Source organism: Nyctereutes procyonoides, unplaced genomic scaffold, assembly GCF_905146905.1.
Source record: "Nyctereutes procyonoides isolate TBG_1078 unplaced genomic scaffold, NYPRO_anot_genome, whole genome shotgun sequence".
Classification (NCBI taxonomy): Eukaryota; Metazoa; Chordata; class Mammalia; order Carnivora; family Canidae; genus Nyctereutes; species Nyctereutes procyonoides.
Window position 1 is genome coordinate 16,863,172 of NW_026575128.1, and position 15,629 is coordinate 16,878,800.

The 15,629-nt window shown below is 48.9% G+C and overlaps 1 protein-coding gene across 1 annotated transcript; it reads right to left on the bottom strand.

Moving 5' to 3' along the window:
- Positions 1–373: 373 nt before the first annotated feature.
- Positions 374–15,411, bottom strand: MPL (MPL proto-oncogene, thrombopoietin receptor). The gene is made up of 12 exons (XM_055342019.1): positions 15,333–15,411; positions 15,053–15,185; positions 14,579–14,757; positions 13,775–14,073; positions 13,220–13,382; positions 12,847–12,973; positions 6,693–6,871; positions 6,396–6,538; positions 3,932–4,091; positions 3,565–3,661; positions 1,421–1,508; positions 374–1,213 (listed from the first exon to the last, which is right to left on the bottom strand). Exons 1-12 carry the CDS (start codon positions 15,409–15,411, stop codon positions 818–820), a joined length of 2,043 nt encoding a protein of 680 aa, XP_055197994.1. The 3' UTR covers positions 374–817.
- Between the last annotated feature and the right edge of the window lie 218 nt (positions 15,412–15,629).

Here is a 15,629-nt window from a genome sequence, read left to right on the forward strand (position 1 = left end):
AAAGAGACAAATAAATCACGGTGCTGTGGCCCTCAAGGAGCTCACATCTAGTAGTAGGAGGCAGACACATAAACAATTCCTTGCAGAAAGCATCACAGGTATGGTAGTAGAAGTCAAGGCTGGAGATAAGAACTTTGGAATGTCCAGCTTACAGGAAAGGCAATGGACTCTTGAGGAGCTATGATAATTAAGGGGTGGGAGAGATGCCAGGATAAGAGAACAGGAAGGAATAATTACAATAGTTCAGATATAAACATACTATGTCCTAGGCACTGTGCTCTACTTAGATCAGCTCATTGTCCTCTTCACAACTCTGCGGGGCTCTGTCATTATCTCTGTGTTATAGATGAGAAAATCAAGGCTCAAAGGTTTTAAATTACATGCCCAAGGTTACACAGCTAGCAAGTAGGTAAGAGAGGAATTGAACACAGCTCTGACTCAAGAGTTTGTGCTTTTAACTACTCATATACTCAGAGCCAGGAGAGATGGTGATATTATGGAAGCCAAGGTAGGAGAGAATTTAAAGGAGAAATGAGCTGTCACCATGACATGCCCAGAGAGACCAAATAAATTGAGGATTGACAAGACCCTACCAGACATGGCAATTACAGGGTTTACAGTGAACTGGGCCTGAGTAGTTTCCTTAGCAAAGCAGGAGAACTAACCGAAATGGTCTGAAGAGCAAATGGGAAGTGGGGATGTGGAGATGTCTTCTCAAGGAGTCGAGCATTAGGGAGGAGAGAGAAAACAGGCGAGTTAGAGGAGCTTAGTCAAATACATGAACCCGGCTTTATGTCAGCAGCAGTACCAAACGTTGTCAGTGTCGGGGAGCCCAACTATGAGGACAGACAGAGGGGGATGGACGTGAGGTCTGAGATGTTTGTGTTGTGGGGTTGGGGTGGGTAGGGAGGTTGAAAAAAGAAGTCTGGTGGGTTTGGATCTGTCCAGGGTATGGGGAGAGAGGGGCCTGCCAGCAGCTTAGAGGTAAGTAGGAATGGTTGGCGATGTGAGTGGTGCAGTAGGACCCCGACTCCGCCATGCGTGGGCACACACACAGAGGCATGGTCCCCAGGCAAGAAGGGGGCAAGCCTCGGTAGTCCATCTGGGCCTGGGAGGAACACAGGGCCACTGGAGTCTTCTCTGAGGACTTGGGTAGAATTTCAAGGGGGCTGGGTTCTACTTCCTCAAAGGCATCTGAGACTGCAGCCTTGGGCTGGGAGAGATGGGGGGGAAAGGAGTCTGGATTAGAGCAGGTGTGGTGGGAGCAAGACCTGGACTGTGCAGGAAGGAGCGTTAGCTGGGGGCAGGGCCCAGGGATGGTATGCTGGTGGGGCAAGGGCCTTGGAAAAGTGGGCAGTGGGGCAAGGATCCAACTCTAGGCAGGGCTGGGAGTGGGGAGTAGCAAAGGGAACACACTCACCGGACTCAGCGCTGCAGCATCCCTAAGGTACTGGCCTAGGACCCGGTGCAGGTCTGGAAGTGAGGGCCACAGGGCGTGCTTCAGGCTCCTTGGGGAGAAGGAAGAGGAGACTGAGTCACAGGGGTGAATGGAGAGGGAAGGGGAGACCACTGAGCTGGGGGTGAGTGAGGCCAAAGTCAGGGAGTAAGGCTTGGGAAGCAAGAGTCAAGGCAGTAAGTGAGATAAGATAGAGGGGCGCTGGTGAAAGGGAGGGGAAGGGGGGGTCAGTGGTGGGAACGTGCAAAAAATAGCCCTGCTTCAGGGCCTTTGCACTTGCAAAGGAGCACTCTGCTCCTCTTGATTTGTCATCCCATGTCATTTAGGTCTTTGCTCAACTGCCATCCTGAGGGAGAAGCCTTCCCTGACTGCCATGTCTAAAACAGTACCACCTCCCTTCCCTGTCACTATTTCCTGCTCTGCTTTATTTTTCTTTTTCAGCACTTATTGACTCGTATGCTTATTGTATACACATTAGATTATCATACATGTTTGTGTTTGTCTGTCTCACTCCACGAGCACGTAAACTCCATGAGAACACAGAGTTTGTTTGCTGAGTCCTATATCTCTAGGGGATAGATAGCACACTTGTCTGGCTTATAGTAGGTGCTCAAGAAATTAGTTGAATGGGTGAATGAAGAGAACCAGGGCGGGTGCTTATTACTAAGTTACTGGGGTAGGTGGTCTCTCTGGGAAGAGGATAAATTAAGGTAAATTGGGGAACCTGCATTTCTTTAGGCTCATATTTCCACATTGGAAAGACTTTCGCTGAATAACATTTCAGGCTTCTTTTGCGACCTCACTCACACTTTCCAGGGGAGGGGTGATTTATCTGGCAAGTTGGGGACAGGAAGCTGAGTTTGCCTGATTCAGCAGCACCTCCCAACTGTTTTGTTGGATCTGACTACCTGCACAGAGGCGACAATCCGGTCTGCTCATACAGATGAGTGAATTAAAAATTCAAAGAAAGACACATTCAAGGAGAGATGAGAGCATAGAGGAGGGACATCTGACCTAGTCTAGGGTCACCGAGAGAGGCTGCCTGAAGGAGCTGCCTTCTGAGATGAGTCTTCAAGAACCAAGAGATGTTACCAGCAGAAGGACTGAGGTGGTGTGGATTCCATCATCATCATATTTGTTTGTTATATTTTGCTTTTCTATCCTTCTGTTTATAACTTCCCATGACATTTCTCTTCAGCTTTTGTCTTCCCACATAAGCAAGTCATTAGCAACATTTATTTAAGGGTGTGCTATTTGGCAGGCACTGGGCTGAGGATCTAAAGATGACCAAGTAAGGTATAGAGAAGATATATAAAGAAATAAACACTGTAAAATGCTACTGGTACTGTGACAGATGTTTGTACTGGGACACAAAGAGATTAGCCAATAGGGGAAGGTTTAGGAAAGGTTTCTAGGAGCTGGTGGAGAAAGTTATTTAAAGATAAAGGGGTATTAGTCATCCAGGGAGGATGTCCCTGGCAGTGAGAAGCAAAACCACTTGACTTATGGAGGAAATCACCAACAGTTTGGCAAGGCTGATGCACAGGGTGGGAGGAGGTGGAAAGGCTGGCAAGGGCCAGATTTTACAGAGCCTTGCTTGTCATTCCAGAGCCTGGATTCTATCCTAGGGAGCAAGTAATGAGGCTTAAGGAGGGGAGTGACAAGTTCATGTGGATTTGAGATTATTTGGGTGGCTGTGGGAGGCTAGATTGGAGGGAGAAGAGGGTCTGTTTCAGTAGCCTGACAGTGTCTGTAGGGCTGGAAAAAGAGGACCACTGTTTGAGCGAGGTTTAGGAGGTGGGATGACCAGACCAGGCCAGACTGGATAAAGGGGAGGGAGGTGCCTAGTGTTCGGGTTTGCGTGATGGGTGGGCAGCAGCCCTGTTACTGAGATGGGGAGTCAGGAGGTGGGGTTGCTGGAGGTGTCCGGTATAGCGGCACGTTAGAGTGTAAGGAGGCGTGCGACTCCCAGGGGAGGCGTGCACGAAGTGGCTGAAGCCACAGGTGTGGACATGTGGTCCTCGGTCCTTGGTCCTTGGCAGAGTGTAACCCTGCGATGCTCGTTTAGAGGCCTCCCACCCCCGTCCCCTGAGTGACCGGGGCGGTACCTGTAGAGCGCAGGGAACTGCCACCTCAGCAGCAGCAGGCCCAGGAGGGCGCTGACGCCCAGCACCACGAGCAGAGCGGTCACCAAGGTGATCCAGGCTAAGGGACAAAACCAGTCAGATCTCTGCGGCCCTGGGCCGGAGCCCCGCCCCCGGCCCCTCAGGCCCCGCCCCCGGCCCATCAGACCCCGCCCCAGTCCCTCAGGCCCCGCCCCCGGCCCCTCAGACCCCGCCCCCGGCATCACAGGCCCCCGACCCCGGCCCCTCAGACCCCGCCCCAGCCCAGCCCAGGCCCGCAGGTCCCGCCCCCAGTCCCAGGCCCCGCCCCTCGCGCAGCCGCAGAGCGCCCGGCGCCCCGCGCGGCCCTCACCGGTCTCGGAGGTGGTGTCCACCCTCACCGGGTCTGACCAGGCGCTCCAGGGGCCTTGGTAGGTGGGGCCGTGGAGCCTGGCGCGCAGCTGTAAGCGGTAGCGGGAGCGCGGGCGCAGCTCCAGGGTATCTCCCTGGGCCCCGAGAGGCGGCTCCAGCACCTGCGCGGGGGTGGGGCGTGGGGGGTGGGAGGGGGGGAGCGAGGCGATGGGCAGGCTCGGGCGGCGGGGCCTCGGCAGCCTGGCATCTTTGGGCCAAAGTCCTACCGCCCTGAATCTCCGGGGATCCCCGCCCCCCCAAAGGGCCGCCCAGGCAAAATACATGCATCCCGGCGGAAACTTGCGAGACGGAGCCACCTCGCCCTCCCGAGCCCCGAGAGGAACGCGCCCGACACACCGACCTCACCTGCACCGAGAACTAACTACTCCTCCTGACACAAGTGCACCCAGCACTGACCAGGTCCCGCGGGCATCCCGCCAGAAGTGCTCCCCAGGATCCGGGTCAGGCGACGGGAAACCCCGGGCACATTTAGATGCTCAGGGCCACATAGACTGTTCACATGCATCACATACAAGTAACATGCATCCAGCGGCGGATGCCAGGTGCTCAGGATACAGGGACAGATTCCAAGCAGAGGGAACAAGCGTCGTGTGGACAAGCAGGGAGACGAGCAAACATAACTGCGGGGGATGTCAAGCCCTGTGCTAGGCATCGGGACAGAGGATAAATGAAACATGGTTTCTCACAAGCCTAATGAGGAAGACATGCAAACCCGTAAATAATTACGAGTAATTAGTGCAATAATGGTGATGTAAGTAAGGGAGAATGGGAGCATGAAGAGGCATGTCATGCTGCCTGAGTTGCTTGCTTGGGGTTACAGAGTAGTTCAGGAACCCGCTAAGCGGGTGGATGGGGAGGCTGGGTGCTCAAAGATGAGCTAGGACAGCGGTAGTAGGGATCTGAGGACTGTTAGTACAATAACCTCAACTTCCGTGTTAATAAATGGAGGGAAGGGACAACAGAAAAGAAGGAAGAGCCAAGGGTGATTCCAGGGTAAGTGGTAGTGCCACTGTCAGGGAACAAGTAAGTTTGAGGAAGACATCCTATATGGTTCCATTTTATTAAGTTCAACAACAGTCAAAACTTATCAATGATACAGTGAGACTAGTGGTGACGTTGGGGTATGTGTGTGGCAGAAAGGGGCAGGAGGAGCTTCTGGGGTGCTAGAAATAACCTATATCTTGATCTGGGCAATGGTTAAATGGGTGTATACACGTACCAATTGATCAATCGTATATTTAAGATCTATGTATTTTACGGAGTGTAACTTATACCCCTATAAAAAGGTAAAATAGAGCAGCCCAGGTGGCTCAGCGGTTTAGCACCGCCTTTGGCCTGGGGTGTGATCCTGGGGACCTGGGATCGAGTCCCACGTTGGGCTTCCTCCGTGGAGCCTGTTTCTCCCTGTGCCTGTGTGTCTCTCTGTGTCTCTCATGAATAAATAAATAAAATATTTTTTTAAAAAAAGGTAAAATAAACTTGGGGAGGAGCAGGAGTTTAGTTTTGGATATACTGGATTGCAATGCCCCAGGGGCCTTTTGTGCAGAGCTGTCTGGTAAGAAGTTGTAATACATGCGGTTAGTGAGAATAAAAGTAGAGAAAGTAATATTTTTAAAATTTTTATTTATTTATGATAGTCACAGAGAGAGAGAGGGAGAGAGGCAGAGACATAGGCAGAGGGAGAAGCTGGCTCCATGCACCGGGAGCCCGACGTGGGATTCGATCCCGGGTCTCCAGGATCACGCCCTGGGCCAAAGGCAGGCGCTAAACCGATGCGCCACCCAGGGATCCCGAGAAAGTAATATTTAACTAAGTTATATTGAGTACCTTCTATCTGCCAGGCAGTATGCTAGATATTTATACATTTAATTTTTACTAATAACTCTGGAAGATAGGTAGTTGTATCTCCATTTCACCAATGACAAAAATGAGACTTCCAAAGTTCAGGTGATTTACTTAGGGCATAGAAGTTCCTTTCCATACGGGCGTTGGAATGGTAAGTTTGTGATGGTTAATGCATAGTCATTAAAACTATAAGCAGTTACATAGGGTGAGCATATATATTTATCTAGAAAAGAGTCTAGAATGGGGCTATAGGAAGCATAACATATTCAGGAAGGGTGGAAAAGGAGGAGCCAGGAAAGAGTGAGGAGGTTCAGCCAGAGAAGTAGTTGAGAATCAGGAGACTGATATCCCAAAGGCAAAGGGAGCAGAAAACTTTAAATGGGAGTAGTCAGCAGTGTCAAATGCCAAGGACAGGTTAGGATACCAGCTGAATCAGATAAACATAGATATACAAACCCAGACACAGGTACATGGATGCCCTCACTCTTGATAACAGATTCAGTGAAACTCAGGAATACCCTGTATAGTGAGATCTGTGGGCATTTTTTCCTTGGTCATACCTTCCAATCTTGATGGCCTTCTCCTGTGTATCGGAGCTGATAGCAGGTCTCTTGGGCTCCCCAGGATGATGGGTGTTGCCATTCCAATTCCAGCTGCCCACTGGAGACCTCCCTCCATTGCAAGTTTGGAGTGGGGATGAGCACTACGGGGATGCCAGCAGGGACTGGCCTAAGCCCTTTTGTGCATGAGATATCATGCCACCAGGGCCATGGGTCAGAAGTGGTGATCCTGGGGCATGGGGTCAGGGACGGTAGGGGCAGAAAGTGTGTGGGAGGAGAAGGGAAGCAAGTTCTTACCAGCCTGGTGGATCCAGAAAGGGGAGCCCAGGTAGCTGTGAACAGCACCCTGGGCTGTGGTCACCTCCACAAGGATGTGAATAATGCTGTCGTTTCGTGACTTGAAGTGGCAGCGGGAGAACTGGGAGGGCTGTAATCCTGGATTTTTCTCCTCTTCACACTTCTCCCAAATGGGATCCCTAAGAATCATCCCCATGGAGTCATTGAACCAGACCTACCTCCATACTAATCCTGATAAATCCCATCCCACGGGATATGGCCTGTAGGGATTATAATCTAAATCTTCCCCTGGATGAGCTTCCAAAGCTTTCTGTCTTCCTGCCATGATGTTTTTGTTTTCGGAAGTTGACTTTGGTGTCCAGCCTCTTCCCCTTAAGGAAAGAGCTAAATGATTCATGAAAATAGCCTGGGCCCTAGAGTTCAGGTCTTGGCTTATTGGTGTACTACTCTGGTAAATGATTTATCTCTGCTCCCATTTCCTCATCTGTAAAATGGGTTAATAATCCTTACTTCACAGGATTGTTTCAAAGAGCCTTCATCTTTCTGGTGGAAAGATCATGTTTTTCATCTCGTACAGTAGGCCTGTTAGTCACCTCTCTATGTTCTGCTATTAGATGATTACAATAGCCTCCCAACTGGCTCTTCTGCCTTCGTTTTCACCACTCCCTTGTGGAGTTTGTTCTCCACAGAGCCACCTGAATTTGCTTCCAAAACGTTGATTTGAGGATGTCCAGAAGATATCACCAACCTGTCCATTTGTTTGAACCCTTCCCACTACCACATTCAATGAACCACCTCGATCTCTGGCCTGGATTAAGGCAAACGTCTAACTGGAGGCTCTCCTTCTACCTTTACTTCTTCATCATTTCACAGAGAAACATACCTTTTTAAAAGGAAAGTCATATTACATCACTCTTCTGCTTGAAATCCTTCGGTGGCTCCCTGTTCCCCCTTGAATGAAAGCCAAACTCCATGCCAGGGCCCAGAGGACTCCATATGATTTAGTTCCTTCCTGCCTGGCCATTCATATCTCCTATAATGCTTCTTTTTAAAAAAAATTTAATTCAAATGGCAAACATATAGTATAACATCTAGTTCATCTCCTATAATTTTTTTTTAAGATTTTATTTATTCATGAGAGACAGAGAGAGAGAGGCAGAGACACAGGCAGAGGGAGAAGCAGGCTCCATGCAGGAAGCCCGATGTGGGACTCGATTCCGGGACCTGGGATCACCCACTGAGCCGAAGGCAGACACTCAAGTGCTGAGCCACCCAGGCGTCCCCATCTCCTATGATTCTTAACGCCAGTGTGCCACCCTTCATCTACATGGGCTGCCTTGCTGTTCTACAGATGTGCCCCGTACACCGCGTTTGCACTTCACCTTGCCCTGGATTGCTCTGACTCCAGATCTCCATGTGACTCATTCTTTTTTTGCCATTTAGGCCTCCACTCCCTGTCTGCTCCTTGGTGAGGCTTTCTCTGACCACACAATCTAAATTAGTACCCATCCCCCATACTCTCACTTAGTCTCTGTCATATAACCTGTTCCGTGGTCTCTTCTTTTTCAGCCCTCCCTTCCTCTCCCGCCAACTACAATGGAAGCCCCAACAATATGGAAACTTTTCTGTTTTATTTGGCACTCTACAGTGTGGCACATAGCCACCCTCAATAATTATTTATTGAACAAATGAATCATGTCTCCTTCCTGATTATAATTCCTAAATGGCTAGCTATTACTAAAATTATTTACTAATGAATTTATGTATTTACTTATTTATTCAACAGATAGTTGATCCATGTGCCAGGCACTGTGCTAGGCCCTATGAATATATAGAGGAATAATCAAGGAGCTCTCATTCCAGTGGGAATGGTAGAAAAACAGACAGATGGTATTTTTCTATGGTGTGTACAGCCTGGTTTGAGGGGTATCAAGGAGGAAAAAAAACACTTTTTTAAAAAAAAAGACTTTATTCATTCATGAGAGACATAGAGAGAGGCAGAGACATAGGCAGAGGGAGAAGCAGATTCCTCAGAGGAAGCCTGATGCAGGACTCAGTCCCAGGATGCTGGGATCACGCCCTGAGCCAAAGGCAGATGCTCAACCACTGAGGCACCCAGGCGTCCCATCAAGGAGGACAATCTAACCCAGATGGGGAGGGTCGGAGGGTCAGAGAATACTTCTTGGACAAGGTAGTGCTTGGACTGAGTTTTAGACTATAAATAGGATAGGCAAAGGGGATAAACAGGCATCCCAGGCACATGCTTGTGCACAGATAAGAGATACGGTGCTTTGGGGGAAATTCTAAGTGGTACAGAATGGTCTTAGCTTAGAGGGCCTAGTGGTGAGTGGTAAGTGGCAGAGGGCAGACTAAGGTCATGGATGGCCTTATGACTTTTTTTTTTAAGATTTTATTTATTTATTTATTAGAGAGAGAGGGAGAGAGAGAGAGGCAGAGGGAGAAGCAGGCTTCATCATGCAGGGAACCTGACATGGGACTTGATCCCGGGCCTCCAGGATCACGCCCCGGGCTGAAGGTGTCACTAAACCACTAAGCCACCGGGGCTGACCCCTTATGACTTTTTTAAGGAGCTTGAACTTAGTCTTGGAGTAATTATGGATTGTAGTAATGTAGTAATATGTAGCAATTTAAGGATTAAACAGAAACTTGTCAAAATTAGCATTGTACTTTGGGAAGGTCACTGTCACCACACTTTATAGGAAAGAATGTGTGAGGACAGACTAGAAGCAGGGAAATCCAATAGGACACTTTTATGGTCTCCACGTATGAAGTGATGAGGACCAGAAACAGGGTGGTGGCAAGGAGGGTGGAGGAAAAGAGATGGATTCAAGGGATACTGAAGAGGTAGAGATGACAAGACTGTTTCTGATTGGACCTGGAGGGTGGGGAAAAAGCAGAAGTCCAGGGTGACTTTCATGTTTCAGGCCCAGGAAACTGAGTTGATGGAGGACAAAAGGAAGAGGAGCAGGTTTGGGTAAAAAAAATGGTGATGTCAGTTTTGCTTCCCTTTAATCCATTCATGACACCTCTAGACTGTGGAAATCTGTGCAGTTATTAAAAAGAATCAGTTACATCTTTTTGCAATGGGCTCCAAGACACATTTTTAAGGAAAAAAAGTAAGTTGGCAAACCATATATATATAATGTGATCCAATTTATACTGAAAATTAAATGTTATGTATAGATATGTGTAAGTACATAGAAAAACTGCAAGAATACATTAAAACTGTTAATGGCGGTTTCTTCATGATTTATTAATTTAGCAATTTTTGCTGAGTAACTGCTAAGTTCCAGGCACTGTGGTAGGTGAGAATACATTAATGAGTAAAAGCAGACATTGACTCTGCCCTTAGGGATCATGTATAGTCAAGATCAGCTTTTCTCAGGGTGCCTGGGTGGCTCAGTCGGTTAAACGTCTGCCTTTGGCTCAGGTCATGATCCTGGAGTCCTGGGATCGAGCCCCACTTTGGGCTCCGTGCTCAGCGGGGAGCCTGCTGCTCCCTCTGCCCTTCACCCCACCTGTGCTCTCTCTCTCTCGCTCATTCTCTTTCTCTCTCAAATAAATGAGTGAAATCTTAAAAATAAAAAATAAAAAAAAGATCATCCTTTTTCAACTGGAGTCCTGAGACAGAATGATATTATCGGTTAAATAATCACATACAGTATAAATGTAAAATTGTAACTATGATAAGTACTTAGGAAGGAGAGGTATGTGGTACAATCAGGTGCTCTTGGACCTGATGAAGAAGACCAGGAGCCAGTTCCCTGAGGAGGTGACATTTGAGTTGAGATATGAAGGATAAGTAGAAGTTAAGACAGGAGGGCTGGGTAGACAGCATGTATAAAGACCTGGAGGTGGGAGACAATGTGGCAGGTAGAAGAAATAAAGAGTTGTAGAGAGGAAAAGGCAGCATGGTGTAAGAGGAAGCTGAAGGCATTCGTAGGGGCTGAGTGTTTTAAGTACTCTATGAGGCCACAATAGGGTTCTTCTTCTTCTTTTTTTAAATTCCAAGATCAGTGGGAAGTTGTTGAAGATTTTTAAGCAGAGACTGTTGTGTTCATTTTTACACTTTAAAAGATAACTCTGGCTCCTATGTGGAGAATGATTTGGAGGATTCAAGAGGTGATCAGTTAATAAGTCTTCTCAGTAGCCCAAGTGAGACATCACGATGGCTCCTACTAGGGGAATGGCAATGATGAACAAAAGTGGACAGATTCTGGAGATATTTAGTAGGTAAAGCCAACAAGATTTGGTTTTAACTTTCTTACACCACACACAAAAATAAATTCAAAATGGATGACAGACAGTACTCCATCAAAATCCTAGAGGAGGACACAGGCAGCAACCTCTTTGACCTTTTGGCTGTAGCAACTTCTTACTAGACATGTGGCTGTAGGCAGGGAAAGAAAAACAAAAATGAACTATTGGGACTTATCAAGATGAAAAGCTTCTGCGCAGTGATGGAAACAATCAACAAAACTAAAAGGGAGCCTAATTGGCGGGGTGCTGGGTGACTCAGTGGTTGAGCATCTGCCTTCACCTCAGAAGGAATCCTGGGATCCTGGGATGAGTTCCACATCCGGCCCCCCACAGGGAGCCTGCTTCTCCATCTGCCTATGTCTCTGCCTCTCTCTCTGTGTCTCATGAATAAATAAATAAAGTCTTAAAAAATAAATAAAAGGCAGCCTCCAAAATGGGAGAAGATATTTGCAAATGACATATCTGATAAAGGGTTAGAATCCAAAATCTATAAAGAACTTAACAAATTCAACACCCAAAGAGCAAATAGGCCAGTTAAGAAATGGACAGAAGACATAAACATTTTCCCAAAGAAGACATACAGATGGCTTACAGGCACATGAAAAGATGCTCAAAATCACTCATCATCAGGGAAATACAAATCAAAACCACAATGAGAAAAAAAAAAACACCACAATGAGCTACCATCTCACACCTGTCAGAATGACTAAAATTATCAACACAAGAAACAACAGGTGTTGGTGAGGATTCGGGGGAGAGGGGAACCCTCACGCTGTTGGCAGGAATGCAAACTGGTGCAGCCACTCTAGAAAACAGTATGGAGGTTCCTTGAAAAGCTAAAAATAGAACCACCCTATGACCCAGCAATTGCACTACTAGGTATTTACCCAAAGGATACAAAAATACAGATTCGAAGGGGTACATGTACCCGATGTTCATAGCCGCATTATCAATAGTAGCAAAACTATGGAAAGAACTCAAATGTCCATTGACTGATGAATGGATAAAGAAGATGTGGGATATATATATATATATATATATATATATATATATATATATATATATCAGCCATCAGAAAGAACAAAATCTTGCCATTGGCAATGACATAGATGGAGCTAGAGTGTATTATGCTAAGTGAAATAAGTAAGTCAGAGAAAGACAAATACCATATGATTTCACTCATGTGGAATTTAAGAAATAAAACAGATGAACATATGGGAAGAAAAAGAGAGGGAAACAAACCATATGAATCTCTTAATGAGAGAGTACAAACTAAGGGTTGATGGAGGGAGGTTGGCAGGGGATGAGCTAGATGGGTGATGAACATCAAGGAGGGTATTGTGATGAACACTGGGTGTTGTAAGTGACGAATCACTAAATTCTACTTCTGAACCCAATAGTACACTATAGGTTAACTATCTAGAATTTAAATAAAAATCTGAAAAACACAAACTTGGTTTTAGATTGGGTGTGGGGGGAGTGACAGATCAGTGAGGTGCTTGGTGGTAATTCTTGAAGGTGAAATCTTAATTGGATTTGCTGGTGGAGGGGTTCAGTATGCATTTGAGTATGGGAAGGCCATTCAAAGTTTAACAAAGGTCACTCTGTCAGCAGCATGAGGGATAAACTGCAGGTGAATGAGAATGTAGGTTGTTGCAGTGGTTCAGGTGCTATGATTAAATCTGGGCTAAACCCAGGCCAATGGGGATGGAGAGAGGCTGAGAAGGTAAAATACCTATTGGAGGATGAGAGCATGGAGGCCAGTTGGTCTGGGGACAAGGGAGGGGAGTGAAGAGGACCAAGAGCAATCTCTCCCCTTCTGCGTGATCGTGCCTCTCTCCCATGACATCCCAATCAGCAGTTCAGCTCTCACCTGTGTCCGGGGCAGCACCGTGCCCTGCTGTGATAGAAGAAGCCTCGGGAGCTAGCGTGGTCCCGTTGCTGCCACTGACAGGTAACATTCTTCAGGTTCAAGGTAAAGCACTGCAGTCCGATTTCCACTGAGTTAACAGAAGGAAGTCCCATTAGGGCCAACACATTCCCACTCTCCAGATCATCTTTAGCCACATAACTGGGAATATTTACCCCCCTTCTTTGTTCTTTCCCCGAATATAGTTCACTCTGTCCAGTGGCAACTTTGAAGTCATCAGGAAGCACCACAGTTCCTAGAGCTTCCATATCCAATCCACACCTCCTAGAGATCTTTTCTATCGCCTCCCCATCTTCCCACTCTTGTGTTGACTCACCTGCATCTCCAGGCAGGTCCACGGTTGCAGGGAGGGACCAGGATCCCCAGGAGCCATGGAGGGAGACCCCATCAGGTTGGCTGCGCAGCTGGAGCCAGTAGGATTTACCCGGCTGGAGCCCCGAGATGAGACAACTTCCGCTCCTCACTGTTAGAGATGAAGCCTTGGGAGAAGAATCCCAGCCTCAGAATCTAGGTCTGCCTCAACTGAGACAGCCTCCATCTCTTATATTTGAAGCCCCACAGCATACCTGTGGAGAGATGCCCATTTCCTCACTGGATAGATATGCACACAGACTAGGGGCCAGGTGAGTGGGTTTCAGGTGGTGTTCAGAGCTTTCTAGGGAAATCACCATTAACTCAAAGGCCTGAAACACTCAATTCTGTTGGTGTGAACAACCCAATGTGGGAGATTCCTAAATCGATATGGCTCCCAAGCCCATACTAACTCCCCAAGCACCAGCCCAGTCTGGAATCCCCAAAGTATGGCCTTCCCTTTCTTGGGGCAAAATCTGGGGAAGGATGTAGAAGGTGGGGTAGAAGAAGGCTAGGATACTTCTCTAGTTGGGAAGGTCTGCTCTGGTCCGTCCTGTTGGGGCATCATGGGCTGAGCACATGGAGGCTGGTGCAGAGCTGGGTCTGGGTTCAGTCTCTGCAGAACTAGACAGCAGGTTTCTTTGGGCAGCAGCTGCATGACTGTGGGACCAATGGAACTCCTGGGATCCTTGGGGCCATAGCGAAGTTCATGCCTCAGGAAATCACTGATTTCGGGAACTGGGGCCTCCCAGCTGATCTGAAGTTCCCCTGGCTGGCTCCCGCCCGAAGCCTTAATGATATCTGGGGGAGCTGGCAGGCCTGAGGGGCAAGACAGGGTACGTGAGAACTCTCTGAGTGCCACAGTTGATAGTTCAACCCATGGACTGTAGGGAGGGGAGCTGGAAGCTGGCTGGGACAGCCCGTGGATTCTAGATCACAGGCCATTGCTCTCTTGGAGGCCAGGGCAAGGAGGTTCCTTGGCCTGTTCTCCTTTCTTCATCAGAACAGTGACCCCACTGCAGGTTTGTTAGCCTCAGTGCCCTCATCTCTGTGTCCTTGTCACCTAGCACAGTAGGTGTTCTGTAACCGTTGAATGAGGAAACGAACGCGTTAATGATGGGGGATGGGGCACAGGTTGTCTCTGTTATGAAATGAAGTCCAGCTCAGATTGCCAAGAATGATACGGGGGTCCCGAAGGAGCTCTGGCGGTCTGCTAATGAAGGGCATCCGCATTGCCCTCAAAGGGCACAAACCAGGCTGATCCTAGGAGCTGGACTGAGGGCAGCAGAGAGAGGGGCCAGGGTGACAGGAGGGTGGCCCTTACCCACACTGTCCACATAGAGTACCCGCTGGGTCAAAGTCTGGTTCAGAAACACGTTCTTCACCCACAGGTGCAGGGGGAAGAAGAGGCGAACTTCCTCCTGGGCTGGAAACTGACACACGTATCGGGTTCCAAAGGGGAGCACGCTCTGGGAGCTCAGAGGGCAGGCGCGGGGCTTCTCCCTGTGGGCGTAGGAGGAGTCTGCTCTGCCTCCATGGCCGCCTTGACAGGCTCCAGCGACCCAGGTCTGGGCCCAAGCCCAACTTCTATTTCCATTACTGCCACTTTTCTACTCAGTGCCTGGGACAGGTGGGGTTGGGGGGCATGGGGGGCTGGGGCTGGGGCTAGCCAAAGCACATCTGTTCAGTGGCTACTGAGGGCATGTGGTCCTCTGATAGGGCCAGAGGCGGGGGAGCTACAGGAGCCGGGGTAAATGCAGGGTGGATCCAGGGGCCTGTGGCACAGCCCAGCACGTACTCTGGGTAAGCATACAGCAGCTGGTATGTTCCATTGGGCGCTGCCTCTTCCTCATCCCAGAAGCAAGTGAGGTCCTCAAATGTTCGAGAGAAACAGTTCAGAGGCTCTGAATCCGAGGCCAGCAAGGAGGCACCTGAGGAACAGCTGGGAGTTGGGCTCTGGTCCTCTCAGGCATGTTTATGGGCAAGAATAAGGGACTGGTGGGCACCTCCAACCTTGCACCCCTCCCAGGGCTCCCTCTTCCTGGGTATAGGTGATCTCCACCCTCCATACACCTCACCTTGGCTGGTGACTTGTGCCAGGTTTTGGGGGGCCAGGAGGAGGCAGGAGGTGACCACCAAGAGGGCCCAGGAGGGCATCTTCTCCGGCACTGTATGCCTGCCTCAGCCCATCCTCCCCTCAGGAAGCCGGGCCCCAATCCCCTCCCAGGCCAGCCCCTCAGGTTCCTGTCAGATACAGCCCCACGTCCTGTCCCTGTCCCTGCCCCTGTGGGGCCCGTCCAGACCACAATGGGGCCAGGGGCCAGGGGAGGGGGAGTGGGAGTGGGCAGGAGCGTAGGAGGAATTCGAAAGAGAAG